At 42.6% G+C, this 13001-nt stretch overlaps 1 protein-coding gene across 1 annotated transcript in view; it reads left to right on the top strand.

The window, feature by feature from the left end:
• kcnip4a (potassium voltage-gated channel interacting protein 4a) overlaps nucleotides 1-12678 on the top strand; it is a gene marked incomplete at both ends in the record, with an annotated part of 40192 nt that extends 27514 nt beyond the window's left edge. The window contains 6 exons of the mRNA XM_084043770.1: nucleotides 5200-5269; nucleotides 8445-8515; nucleotides 11411-11518; nucleotides 11683-11787; nucleotides 12485-12547; nucleotides 12631-12678. Coding sequence (XP_083899896.1) covers nucleotides 5200-5269; nucleotides 8445-8515; nucleotides 11411-11518; nucleotides 11683-11787; nucleotides 12485-12547; nucleotides 12631-12678 — 465 coding nt within the window. The remainder of the gene's footprint in view (nucleotides 1-5199; nucleotides 5270-8444; nucleotides 8516-11410; nucleotides 11519-11682; nucleotides 11788-12484; nucleotides 12548-12630) is intronic.
• Nucleotides 12679-13001: the final 323 nt, after the last annotated feature.

Genomic DNA, 13001 nt, shown 5'->3' with positions numbered 1-13001 from the left:
CAGATCAAGATCAGAAAAAGTTATACTCCGGTCCCCAGGATAGACTTGAGCTCATTTAGTTTCCTTCATCTTCACTTACCCCAAACTTCAAAGCAAAGTGAGAGACATTCTTGGCCTTGCCTAGCAAGACGTGAAACTGGGTTTTTGAAAAAACTAAAAGACTAGTCTCAAGGGACCTTTGCAACAATTCTGGAGGCATCCTCTTCAAGTGGAAACACAAACAGCCTGTTTGACACAAGACAAAAGAGGCTCTAGCTACTTTCCTCCAGTGGCCTGCCCTCACACAGCCTACAATTTTTCACTGATGGAGTGGTTGGTCAAAATGGAAATGCGGTCACAAATTCCTCACTGGAGGAGTGGTTGGGCAAAATGGAAACTCGGTCACAATAATAAAGAAACCCCACAGGGTCCCATGATACCTCCTAGTGTTCTCACACTGGGATATCCTGCTACCACCCGTGCAGGTCCTCCTCATCAACATCACAGTGAATATCACTGCACACTTCATTACATGTCATTTAGATCATGCAGCACCATTCAACATACATGAAAGGTAATCATATCAACAGCCAGTGACACCCAGGGCCGAACTTAGGGGGGTGGGGGCCCCTGGGCTTGAGTCGTGATTGGTGGGCCCCCCTTACAGTACAAAATAATAACCTATAACTACTACAACCTGAACATATAACCAAGAAACACATTCATCCCAATGGAGTATATTGGCATAATCTGAAGCACATGAAGAACAAAATAAGGCCATTCTGTGAGGACGACAGAAAAGCTAGTTTGCAACACAAGAACAGCAAGTGGTACCGGAGTTATAAAATACCATAGCATGCATTGCATCATGTGCACAAATTCTAAACAGATTCATCTTATTTGATCCCCTGCGTCAATTCTGTTTTCTTCATCAGTCAAAAGTGTTCAAATGTAGATGTTGGGTTTAGCTGCCTGCACTACACTCACTTTGTGAGTCCATTCAAGAGAGAGAGAGAGAGAGAGAAAGAGAGACCGAGAGATGAGAGTCGCTCTCCATGGTGCTTATATTTCACTTAGGGATCCAGGACAGGTCTGGCCGCGATGACACCGCAACAGCAGTGTTTACTGCCATTCATTTGACAGCGGTTCCCAAACTTTAATCAAATAAGAGCTCACAATGAACCATACATAGGCTATCAATCATAACAGCAGTTATTAAAGAAGACCTAACACCAGTATTTTTTCTAATGAAATTGCAACTCTCCTTTCATGACTGATAACTTTAGATATCCCTCTGCCGGACAGCTTCCCTGATTTTAATCAGTTCTGCATATTTCCATGATTGACCTACAGTGTACGTGCTATGCTGACACAAGCTACGTGCCTGGTATTCCTGCTGGCATGCTTTTATATGTGAAAAATCTATTTTGAATGAATGTATTAGTTATTTATTCTTAGTAATTATCACACCAGCACCACCGTTAATGTCACACTATTAATGTCACGCAACCCGGGGGGCTTTGACTCTGAGGAAGATGAAAGTCGAAACGTCAGTCACCCCTGCAAAACAATAAAACACGTGCAGACTACCCAAATAAAATATACTGGAGCACTCGCTCCAGTATATTTTATTTGGGTAGTCTCTCCTGAAGTGCCCAGGTATTATTTTCTCTGATGCAAGTTGTGGAGTACTATACTACTATACTAGCCCATCTACCCTCTACTGGCCGAAGCACGCTGGACTTCTCTTAACCCCTAGGGGGAGCTTGCGCACCCCAGGAGGTGCACACACACCACAGTTTGCTATACTATAGCACATTTCATACTCAAAGGCAGATAAAGTTGCTTTACATTAATGACAACAATAAGGCTTGCAAGGGCAATTAATAAAGAATAAACAAACAATAGAACAGAAATAAAAGGAATAAAGGTCAAAGTTATTTCTGCAATAACCTTTTTAACTGTTAAATTGATCTTAAATCCGTATTGTACTGTATACTAAAAAAAAATACTTAAATTACGGTGGGGTTCCACTCTCTTGTTGGATAAGAGCATATTACAAAATTGTGATTTCGTAATCACTTGACTTCCCATGTATAACGCACTGACTTTTTGTCTTTTTTATTGTGCTCTTTTTTTCTCTAAGCACCTTAACGTCCATAAGTATATCATGCACAGTATACATACATTGCTGCTATGCTCAGGCACCTTAGTTTGTTTCTTATCTCAGGTACTTTTGTAAATATGTAGATAACTTGTTTGGCCTTTCTGCTGTTCTCTTGTTTGATCTCCTTCCCACTTACCCCCCACCCCTCTTCTTCTTCTCCCTCCCCCCTCTTCTTTCTATGGAAATTAACGTTGCGATGGGAATGATGTAAAAAAAAACGAATTGACAATAAACCTGATTCTGATTCTGATTCTGATTCCTGTATGTAGTTATGAAACATTTTAGAATCTCATTCCACCCTTTCAGTTCTTATAAAAAACAAATGTATCTCAAGTCAGTTCTAGTGTGAACAGTGAATTACAATTAATAGTATTCATTTTCTTCGGCATAGATCAAATAATTAAACACACTGAATTGCGCATTACATGAACTGTGTGCCGCCTGAATGAACAACCTTTGTGAACGAGTCACTTTTATAGATGTGAGTAAGCCGTGGATGTATTACCCATGCCATGCTTTAACCTTTATTGGAAAGAGCACCAGGGGGAGGGCTGTCTAGAATTTGTATCTAAATTACCTTGATTATTTTACCAATGGCTTTACCTCATCACTCCTCCCATGCATTACTTTGTAATGCCACAGTTCATATAGTTCAAGAAGATCCTGTCTGTACCTTGAAATTCACTACAAACTGTTCTTTCATTCTGAACGCGACTCCCAAGTCTATTTTGAAAGATAATGGCTCGTGCATTTTCACTTGGGCCTATCTATTTGCTCATTCAGGCTTGATAATGGGACCTAATGGTTCTGAGATGAGCCTCTGCTACACCCACAAATAAGCCCACAAAGAACCTGTCACAATGAGGAATATGGATAATAATAATATAAATAAGATGCCACTTGACAGCCCCTGCCATACCTTCAAAAACACCCTAACAAAACTTAAAGCAATACGATGTAACTTTTTTTTTTAATAAAATGAAATTGTGTCCAATCTGTATGATAGAGTATGTTAATGCAATAACTAATTGGGGTGGTTGCATTTTGTCTTCCTGCTCTTCTATTGAGACATTTAGAGTGTGTCAAAGGTCATGTCTCACCTAGACACAGGATCTGACACAAATTCTGACCTGATGGTCAATATTAGATTTATCCCCTGAGCAAGCAGGTGGGCTGTATTAGCCCAATGGTAAACATTTCAGCACTTGCGCAGGAAACCGGGTTCAAATCCGGGGTAGAAGAGGAAAGTTACATAGTGCAGCTTTAATCAACATTTTACAAGATAAAAAGTATTTTTGTGAGAATGTTTTCTGACACATTACAATAATAAGTCGTGAAGACGAGAAATGTTCCGTCTTGTTCTTGAACCTACATATTCCACAATTGAACGCTCATAATAACTAGTGCTTCACCCTGACAGACAAACCAGCTTCACTATGTGTTCATATTATTGCCCACTGCCATGGCAAAGTTTTCATGAACATTCAATACACCCACTCAGAGATAGTGTAGCTTGTCTGTTCAACCCTGGTTCAGATCATGTCTAATACAGCAAATGGAGGTGTGCGGGTGAGCAGGGACTAGACAGCTTGAGGTTTAACTTGTTGGGGGAATGAATAGGCCAGTCAAATATTGACTGACCCTAGTCGTAGATTACTTTCTTACAGGAAAAAGACCTGGCCACGAAGGAGCATGCTAAACTATAAAGATATATTGGTTGGCTCACATTTTTCATTTTCTTTTAACCCAAAGGTTCTGGGTACTGCCGTTTTAATCCACAAAGAGATTCAATTCCCCCCAAAGGTTATTATCTCTGACCCCCAACGGTCATTTTTATTACAGTGTCAGGGTGCTTCTTTAACACTCCTGTGCACCTAATAAACATTTACGCTCCCAAGTGAGATGACAAAGCGTTTATCAGTGAGGTTATTTCTCTCCTGTCTGATATGATATCATCAGATTTTTGGAGGTCATCTAAACTGCCACATTTTGCTTCGTGTCGCTTTTCACTTCTTGTACCTGTATGAGTAGAGACAAATAAACCTTCTTGATTCTTGAGATAGATACATAGATACAGACAGACAGACAGACAGACAGACAGACATAGATATATACATAGATACAAGATACATTTAAGACTATTGTAGGATGTGTACTGTTAGATCTCTTAGAATGATTAATTACTTTTAAACAACGAATACATTCTTTATCCCCATCCTTACTTTGGAAAACCCTGAAGGTGGTAATAAGAGGCAAAATATATACTATTCTAAGCTTAACAAATCAAAGAAACGACAGCAGGATGAGTTCATTGATTGTAGAGCAAAATTGTGTAATGATTACTCAACATCACCTTCTCCTTGAACTTAATGAATACAGTAGCCTATAGGCTACAAATGCAAATATGATATTTTACAAATGCATTTATAATCTACTTACAACAGAGAAAACTGAGACTGTTACCACGCTCAAGAGTTCTTGAAGTCAGTCTGTCCATTCATGACATATCACAAGCTGCAGGGCTAATAGTGTATTTACATAATTGTGTATTTGTCCTCTAAAAGGAGACAGGACAGCGTGTTTTGTTTTCTAGTGATGCATTACACTTTCTGAAACATTAACAATAAATAAAACATTTCATGTCTGTGCTTGCCACTGTAATTAGCCTAATTTGCAGGGTCAGGCAAATGATGGCATATATTAATTACATTATAGACTGGGTTCCTCATGTCTAATAGGAAAGTTTGCAAGAGTTGTTTTTTTCCTCTCTTCTAGCTTATATTCTACAGCATTGCTTGGCTGAGCATAAATTCTCTCTTCACATACTGTGTGCTATGGTGCAAGACTCAGCAATACTGTTTGTGCACTGTGGCTCTGGGCCTTTCTACTCTGCACTGTGTTGTGTCCATAGAATGTTGGGATGGATGTTTTAACTCACTCAGGATAAGAACATCAGCTATACTTTTTTTTAACATATAAAATGTGATTTAATACAGTGTACGTGATGAGAAGAGTGTGTATATTGATCTGTTGAATTGTATTTCTCTTTCCAGGAGTGCCCCAGTGGTGTGGTCGATGAAGAAACCTTTAAACATATCTACTCGCAGTTCTTTCCTCAAGGAGGTACAGTAAACTTCAGTTGTCTTGTCTATGAGGGGGGGGAAGGGAGAAAAAGAACACAAACAAAGATTTCATTTTCTGTTTTGCTCCACCAAGCAAATAAACAGTACTTTGAAGCTCTAACAAGCCTTGCTTTTTCATGTGGCATTGTGTGTGTGCAGCTTGAAATGAATATTCATGCATTATACTTGGCCTTTTATTGAAAGTAGCGTCCCGGTGTGTTCCCAGCATGCCTCGGGACGGGGTGTACACACAGTTATTGATTTATTGTTGTGCTATTTAGTTGTTATTTGGATTTGGGAATATTTGTCATGTTTATTGAGATTAATGTTATTGTTTAATGCTGGTTATTTAGTTTATTTCTTTGTTTTCATAATATGTTAGTTATGAAACCATAGGCGATGGGGGTGGTCTCCCTTTCTGTTGCATTAGGCTGAGCTTTGATGGATCCAATTTTATTGTGAGAGCTACAATAAAAATAGTTTGCCATATTACCGCTGAAGATACCAACCTCCCGCTGGTCTGAGGGCGAGAGCAGCCGCCACGCTGCCAACCCCAGGGTTCTCCAGCAGCCATCAGCCATCAGGCAGCGAGCTACATGCTCAACTCAACGGCTGGTCAGACGGTGAGATGTGACGTCACTCTGGCATTGGAAGGACAGGTATTAGAGTCAGACCACTGCCAAGCAGAGATTTGGCTAGCTCCAATCGGAACCTCTCCCTCTGCTGTATAGCTCCAAGGTGAGGTTCTACAGCCTCGGGTGCCGGCAGGTGACGACACCGGCGAATATTGGCCACTATGCATGATTCTTACCTTTCCGCACATCATGTACAAAAAGTAAAGATCAGCCCTCCTTCTCTCAGATGTTTTACATTTTAGCAGCCAAGAACATTTTACGGACGGGTTGAAACCGTTTAAATCGCTTTTTTTGTCAGCCTGTGGCCGGTCAACCCCCGTCCGCATGCCTTGTACTGCTCCTGTAAGATTGCATTGGGAAAACATGGCACAGGCTGACTAAATAAGCCATTTGAACGCTTGTTTCAACCCGTCGGTTACATTTTCTTGGCCGCCAAAAGAGAGAAGGTGGGCCGACCTTTAGGTTTTGGATACGATGTGTGGAAAAGGGTAAGAATCATGCATAGTGGCCAATTTTCACCGGTGTCGTCACCTGCCGGCATCCGACGCTGTGGAACCTCATCTCGGAGCTATACAGCGGAGGGAGAGGTTCCAAATGGGGCGAAGATTAAGTGGATGCCAAGAATAAACTGACGTCCAGAACAATGGGAGAAAAGGAGAGCTTTGGAACCAGTCCAATAAGAATTGGCATTGACACCACACTGACTATCTTCGGAAGAACATGCACCTGTCTGGCCCACGGATGCCCTGCGATGCCCTATGAGAAGCAGAACCGGCTGAATTAATTCTACATGCTGCCAGCCGGGCTCGGCATGCCCATGCCCGCGTAAGACAAGCTGGGTGGAAGGTGACATGATTGTCAAGGAGATGCAGTAGGCATCTCCGGTTTTCGACCACCAGTCGCGAGGGAGAGCAATGAGGCATAGGAGGGGCTACCGCCCTCAGTGTGGCTGCTAGCAATTCATAGAACCGGGACACTGCACAACCCCCGGCTGGTTCCCCAGCCATTGCCGCTGTTAAAGTACAGAGGGCTGGCACAGTGAGGCAACTGCCTTCCAATCCTTCAGCCCCTCCCAGTGAGCACAGACTCAGTTGCATAGGCAAACCTGGAGAGCTATATCTTAATAGCGATCTAAATGGCGTTTTGGGGGCTCAGTGACACGGGGGTGACCTGTCCACTATTTTGTTGCAGACTATGAAACGGATTAGAATGGGAATGGGCCCCGATGAGAGGAAAAGGGTCCCTCCGGATACTGTAGCTGTGGCCAGTAAGAAGCTGCACCATGAGCTCTGACATCCAAGACGAGTGCATCATCAGCGTGGACCTGCTCGACCGCTGGGGAGCCATTGTGTATGTACTGTAACCAGGGGCCGGTCTCTATCTGGGCTCAGAAACCATAACGTGGCCGCCGAGTAAGAACTAACCATGGCGGCATTCAGCCTTGGGCGCAGCCTGCACTCTCTTCCGTGCCAGCAGCCAGAAAGGGCACCACGACAGTATATCAGCCCAGCCAGTCCCCCAGGGCGCTACGGCAGCTGATGAGGGGACAACGACGCCAGCCCATCCAGATGTGGGGGTCCATGAAGCCTGGCTCTACTTCACTGACGACCGTCCACGTCCAGCCCCCACTAACACCAGTACCAACACCACCAACCTAGGGCCCATCAGAGCAGTCTCGCAAAGCTGTACAGGAACTCTCCCCCATATAGAGACAACAGCTGCGGGGGCTACTGGGACACTTCCTAGACATCTTTGCTGCCTGTGCTGTGATGAGGACTGCATGCACCCACACTACGCTGGACCTGACTATGATAACTGCCGTTAGCCAAAAGGGCAGTTGCCAAACAAAAGGGAAGCACTGCAAATGGACTGGGCCATGCACTGTGCTGGCAAAACTCTCTGACGTGGCCCCTCGCCAGCACAGAAAAGAACCGGGTGCATATAGACACCTCCCACACCGGTCGAGTCTCATACAGCCTGCTTCCAATATTCTCTAACACCATTTTCTGACTTCAGACAAACCAGATCTCAGAGAGAGATAGATGTATGTAGCCTGGAGTGATGTTCTCTCAGCTCTCAACTATGTAAAGATTGCTTTCTCAATTCAATGAACAAGAAAGGCTGCTTTGATAAGCCAATAATACTGAGAGACAGATGATACAGTAGCAAACTGTTGCTAACGGCATACTATTCTGGAAGCAATACAGCATATCAGAAAGCATAAACAAGTGTTATCTCTTAGCGGTTGTTGTTTTCCTTCAAAGAACAACTTCTGAGAAAGACTTTTAAGTTGAACAAAGAAGCTTAAGTCTCCCCCTTGGCTTTCTGAATGTGCTTCTAGTGGGAACAGTTGGTTTGTTACGCCTAATTTAGCCTTCGTCATGTGGCTGTTTCGCTTGATGAAAATAAACATAATTTATTTTCATTAAGCAACACAGTTTCCGTTGCTAATCAGTTTTTAACCATTTGTTTCCCGTATGCAGCTGTTAAAATATTAGGGATTGTGTCACTATATGTGAATGTATGCGTTTGTCTTTCCAGATGCATCGACGTATGCACATTTCCTCTTTAATGCATTTGATACCGACCACAACGGATCTGTCAGTTTTGAGGTAAGTGGTAGAGATGCCGTTTCACACTGTAGTCTCTGAAACTAATTACAGCTTTACAGCATCATTGCTTATGTCTGCTACATTACTCATGGGGGACACTGATGTCTTCCCCCAGCTCACCCCGTCATATGAACTAGTCTGGGGATTCTATCAGTGTTGCCAAGGTTCACGAGAGAAACAAGCAACCAGGTCTATGAAAACAGGCCCAAAAAAAGGCCAAAGTGAAAGGCTACGGATGCAATATCTATGTGCTTTTGTCAATCATGAGGACATATTGGACATCTTCAAAATCACTCTGGAGTTATTTGGTGCGTGTGTGTGCGCGTGTGTGCGCGTGTGTGTGTGCGTGTGTGTGTGCGTGTGTGTGTGTGTGTGTGTGTGTGTGTGTGTGTGTGTGTATAACAATGTTCTGCCTCATAGGCTCTTTGTAACTGGCTGTTTTCCTATTGTCTGACAGACTGCACTGGCAGTGTCTATGTCCATTGTACAAGGCATTCTTGTACCTCTGTTTATGTGGACATGAATAAATATTTCAAGCGTGTGTTGCTGAGATAAGCCATGGTGATGTAAGGTTAGGTTGTGGATGGATCCTGCGACATGACTATGGAGCACAGGCAAACTTTATTGTCTAGCATTGTTTTAAACCACATTATGAAGCAAGCCCAAATAAGCAACCACACTTTGGAAACGACAACAAGCCCCAAAAACTGTAACCCAATATTTACAAGCTACTTTACAGAGAAACAAGCCCAAAGTCGCTTATGATAAGTGGACTTGGCAACAAATACAATACAAGGTCATATGTGTTCCAATTGGGTGGCCCCAATAACCCTAACCATGCGGTGGCTCAGTGGTTAGCGCTGTTGCCTCACAGAAAGGATGTCCCGCGTTCACCATTCAGGTGGCGCAGCCTGGAATAAAGTATGTGGCGTGCACAGACATTTTGAGGGGCAGGTGCTCAAGTAAATTATACTTTTTTTTTGTTGACTTGGTCTGCTCTTTTTTCCCACTACACCTTTACCTCTTTGCCCACAAGGCCTCGCAGCACAAGGCGTTGTGGGCTTGTAGATCTGCTATTTTTGGCTAAAGTTCTCCTCAGAAAAGGGATACTAGGTTTCGAATTGTTATGGTAAAAAGAAAAATCCTATCACATAAAGATTTGGCGGACCCCCTGTAGTAACTCTGAGGACCCCCTGTTGAAGACCCCTGCTGTAAACTGGAGGGAAAAAAAACTTTTTTTCCCTTTTTTTCAAAAGGGCACTTCTGGTCAAGAGGGCAAAGGGCAGGTGCTCTAGCACCACCTAGAGTCTATCTGTGCACGTCCCTGAATAAAGTCCCTTGCCTACCACCACGGAGACGGCATTTGGCTTAGGGATTAGAACCCTCTGCGGTGCCTCCGGCTTAGCCAGGTGTCCATAAGAGCACAACTGGTCGTGTTTGTACAGCCGGGGCGGGGAGTTAGATGAAACACGCACATCTAATACTAAATAAGGCAGGTACCTAAGCCAAAGAACTGTAGAAATAAATAAAACTGCTTGGCTCCAGTTAAAACAATATTTATTGCACCCTGAGTGCCCGGCGTTTCAAGCTACATGCTCTTCATCAGAAGCCATGCGGGGGGAGGGGGGGGGGGGATCTCTGTCGTTGCACCAGCGACTCCTACAGGTTGGTCAAGGGTGCCTGTCAGTTGAAGTGTGAGAAATACGGTGTTTCTCCGCATGCACTACATCGGGGTGGGCAACTTTGATGATGGAGAGGGCCACTATATTTCCACACTCACTCCGGAGGGCCACATTGCATATACGGTCGGGCCATTCTATGTCACACAAAAGTAGCAAAAATAGCCGATCTACAAGCTCAAAACGGGTCGTTAGTAGCATTAAGCTACTAATATAGATTGAAGTCATTAAAGCGGGTCATGTTTGCAATTGTAACAGCTGAAATCGATAATATATCAGTATTCTGATATTACCGTAACCTGCGGGCCGCCTTAAGTGAAGGTGGGGGCCGCCAGTTGCCCATACATCCTCCTGGTGAGGCTCCTCTGCAGGCGATTCCATGTGTATTGGAGGATGTTACGTGGTTTCATTACCATCCCTATAAAAGGACCAACCAGTCTGAAGACCAACTGGTGGGGCATGTGTGGGGAATTCGGGAATTGGCACAATGACTAAATTTTTTTACATTTTTATTCTAATGCATATTATCTTCTGTTTCCTTTACAGTAGGTGCTAATGTTGCTTATTGGGATGTAATGTTCAATAAAGTAGATACTTTGATTAATGAAGTAATGCTCACACGTTTCTTCATTTGGCCCCATTTAATGGTTGAGAACAATTTGATATGATTCAACTGGGTGATTTTACAAGATTCTTATGCATTTATAAGGCATAATAATTCAGTTGCAATTAATGTGCAGATGGTTCTTCATCCATATTCATGTATGCGCTCTTTTGCAGCCTAGATGTTGTTTCTATCTATATAGTTTTAGCCGGTATATTTCTTTTATGAATACAATGTAATGTTGTATCCAATCTGTATTGAGCAATATTGAGTTAATACAATATAACTTATACAATTTGTGTGGTTGTATTTTGAAACATTTAGATCGCGTCAAAGGTCATGTCTCACCTAGACACAGCATCTGACATGAATTTTGACCTGATGGTCAACATTCAATGTATCCCCTTAGCAAGCAGGCAGGCTCTATTAGCTCAACGGTAGAAAATGTCAGCACTTGCGCAGGAAACCGGGTTCAAATCCGGGGTAGAAGAGGAAAGTTACATAGTGCAGCTTTAATGTGTAAACATCTAATATACGCAAATATGCTTTGTGATTGTGATGAGTGACGCTCGTGCAAACATAAAAGCTCAGTGAATGCTCTTTCGGTTGCAGGATTTTGTCATGGGTCTCTCCATCCTGCTTCGAGGCACTGTGCAGGAGAAGCTCAACTGGGCGTTTAACCTCTATGATATCAACAAGGACGGATATATTACTAAAGAGGTACTTAAGAGTCAAACCGTATCATCAATCATACTGTACCATGTTGTGGATGGATGATTGCTGACTCCATCATGTGTCACTCTCCACACGCTGGATTGCCAAGAGTTATTGGATTCATGTCTGGAGTATGTTTTTAATTAACAGTATAATGCTGCGTCTCCTAGGAAATGCTGGACATCATGAAGGCCATCTATGACATGATGGGGAAATGCACATACCCAGTCCTCAAAGAGGAAACACCTCGCCAGCACGTGGAGATATTCTTCCAGGCAAGTCTGTCTTTTGACAGGCCAGCCCCTACGCTACCTCCATCATGGGTTCCTTCCTACAACAGATTTACAGTGGAGTTTTACTGTAGCATCGGGGCTTGAATAAATCAGGAAAAGAAGATCTGTAGCAAACAGAGGCTAATGACATTAACCAATTAAGTCATATTCATGATCTATTCTGAATGTTTTAAATAGTTTTTTAATCTTATTTACAGCTATAATGATATGCCCAAAATAGGGACACCTGGGTTAAACATTGACATGTTTTGTTAAACAAGATAATCTCCGCAAATAACACTGGTTAAAAAAATCACAGTCACAATATGAAGAGCTACAATTTATGTCACATAACAAATCATGAAACTATCCTAAGCTGTGTGTTAAGCACAGATTTAACCACATGAACTCTCGTGTTCCTATTCTGGGGTGAACGCGTTTCAATGATGATGAGATTTGGTGTAGACTAGAGGGGAAAATGAAGGGCCTAATATACACCCCTAGGGAACTCTAGTTAATGTTGGAAGCATTGGAAATCTGTTGAGGGAATCCATTGCAAACTCACTTCCTGGTTTTAGGACTACAACCTGTCGCACTATTATTTGAACTGCATGTGTGTTCCTGTTGACACCAATGCATTCACCGTACCTGTTCATTGTTTACACTTGTTTTCTTCTAATCTGCCCTTTCTCTCCCACAGAAAATGGATAAGAATAAGGATGGCGTGGTAACCATAGATGAGTTTATAGACTGCTGCCAAAATGTAAGTTCTGCCTGTTTTGGCATCACAGTTCTCCCAATGTTCATATAAGTAGGTTCTAAATAGTTCATTTGTTTTGACCGCAGGATGAAAATATCATGAGATCAATGCACCTCTTTGAAAACGTCATTTAACTCTCAGCTGACTGCGGAAGCTCTGGAAAAGACCATCACCTTTAGCCCGGCCCAATAGCTGACTTGGACTCATACTGTGTATAGTGTGCTATGCAGACTTAAGGACTTTTGAAAATAAGATAATATATTGTCAATTGCAGTTGGCCACAGATGTGAATAGGTATCAGTTATGGTATCAACACTCTGGAATGGCTTGCCACCTCAGAATTAGATTGAATAGATGTAATCAGTTGTAAAAAATTGTGTAACATAAAACAAGCAAGAAACTGTGGAAAAAACAGGGTTTACTCGCAGTAGCTTGGTTTAATAATTCTTCTCTGGAA

Source organism: Gymnoscopelus microlampas, assembly GCF_963454915.1.
Source record: "Gymnoscopelus microlampas genome assembly, chromosome: 19".
NCBI classification, from domain to species: domain Eukaryota; kingdom Metazoa; phylum Chordata; class Actinopteri; order Myctophiformes; family Myctophidae; genus Gymnoscopelus; species Gymnoscopelus microlampas.
The sequence above is the reverse complement of the archived record's forward strand: the minus strand, read 5'-3'. Positions and strand labels throughout refer to the sequence as shown.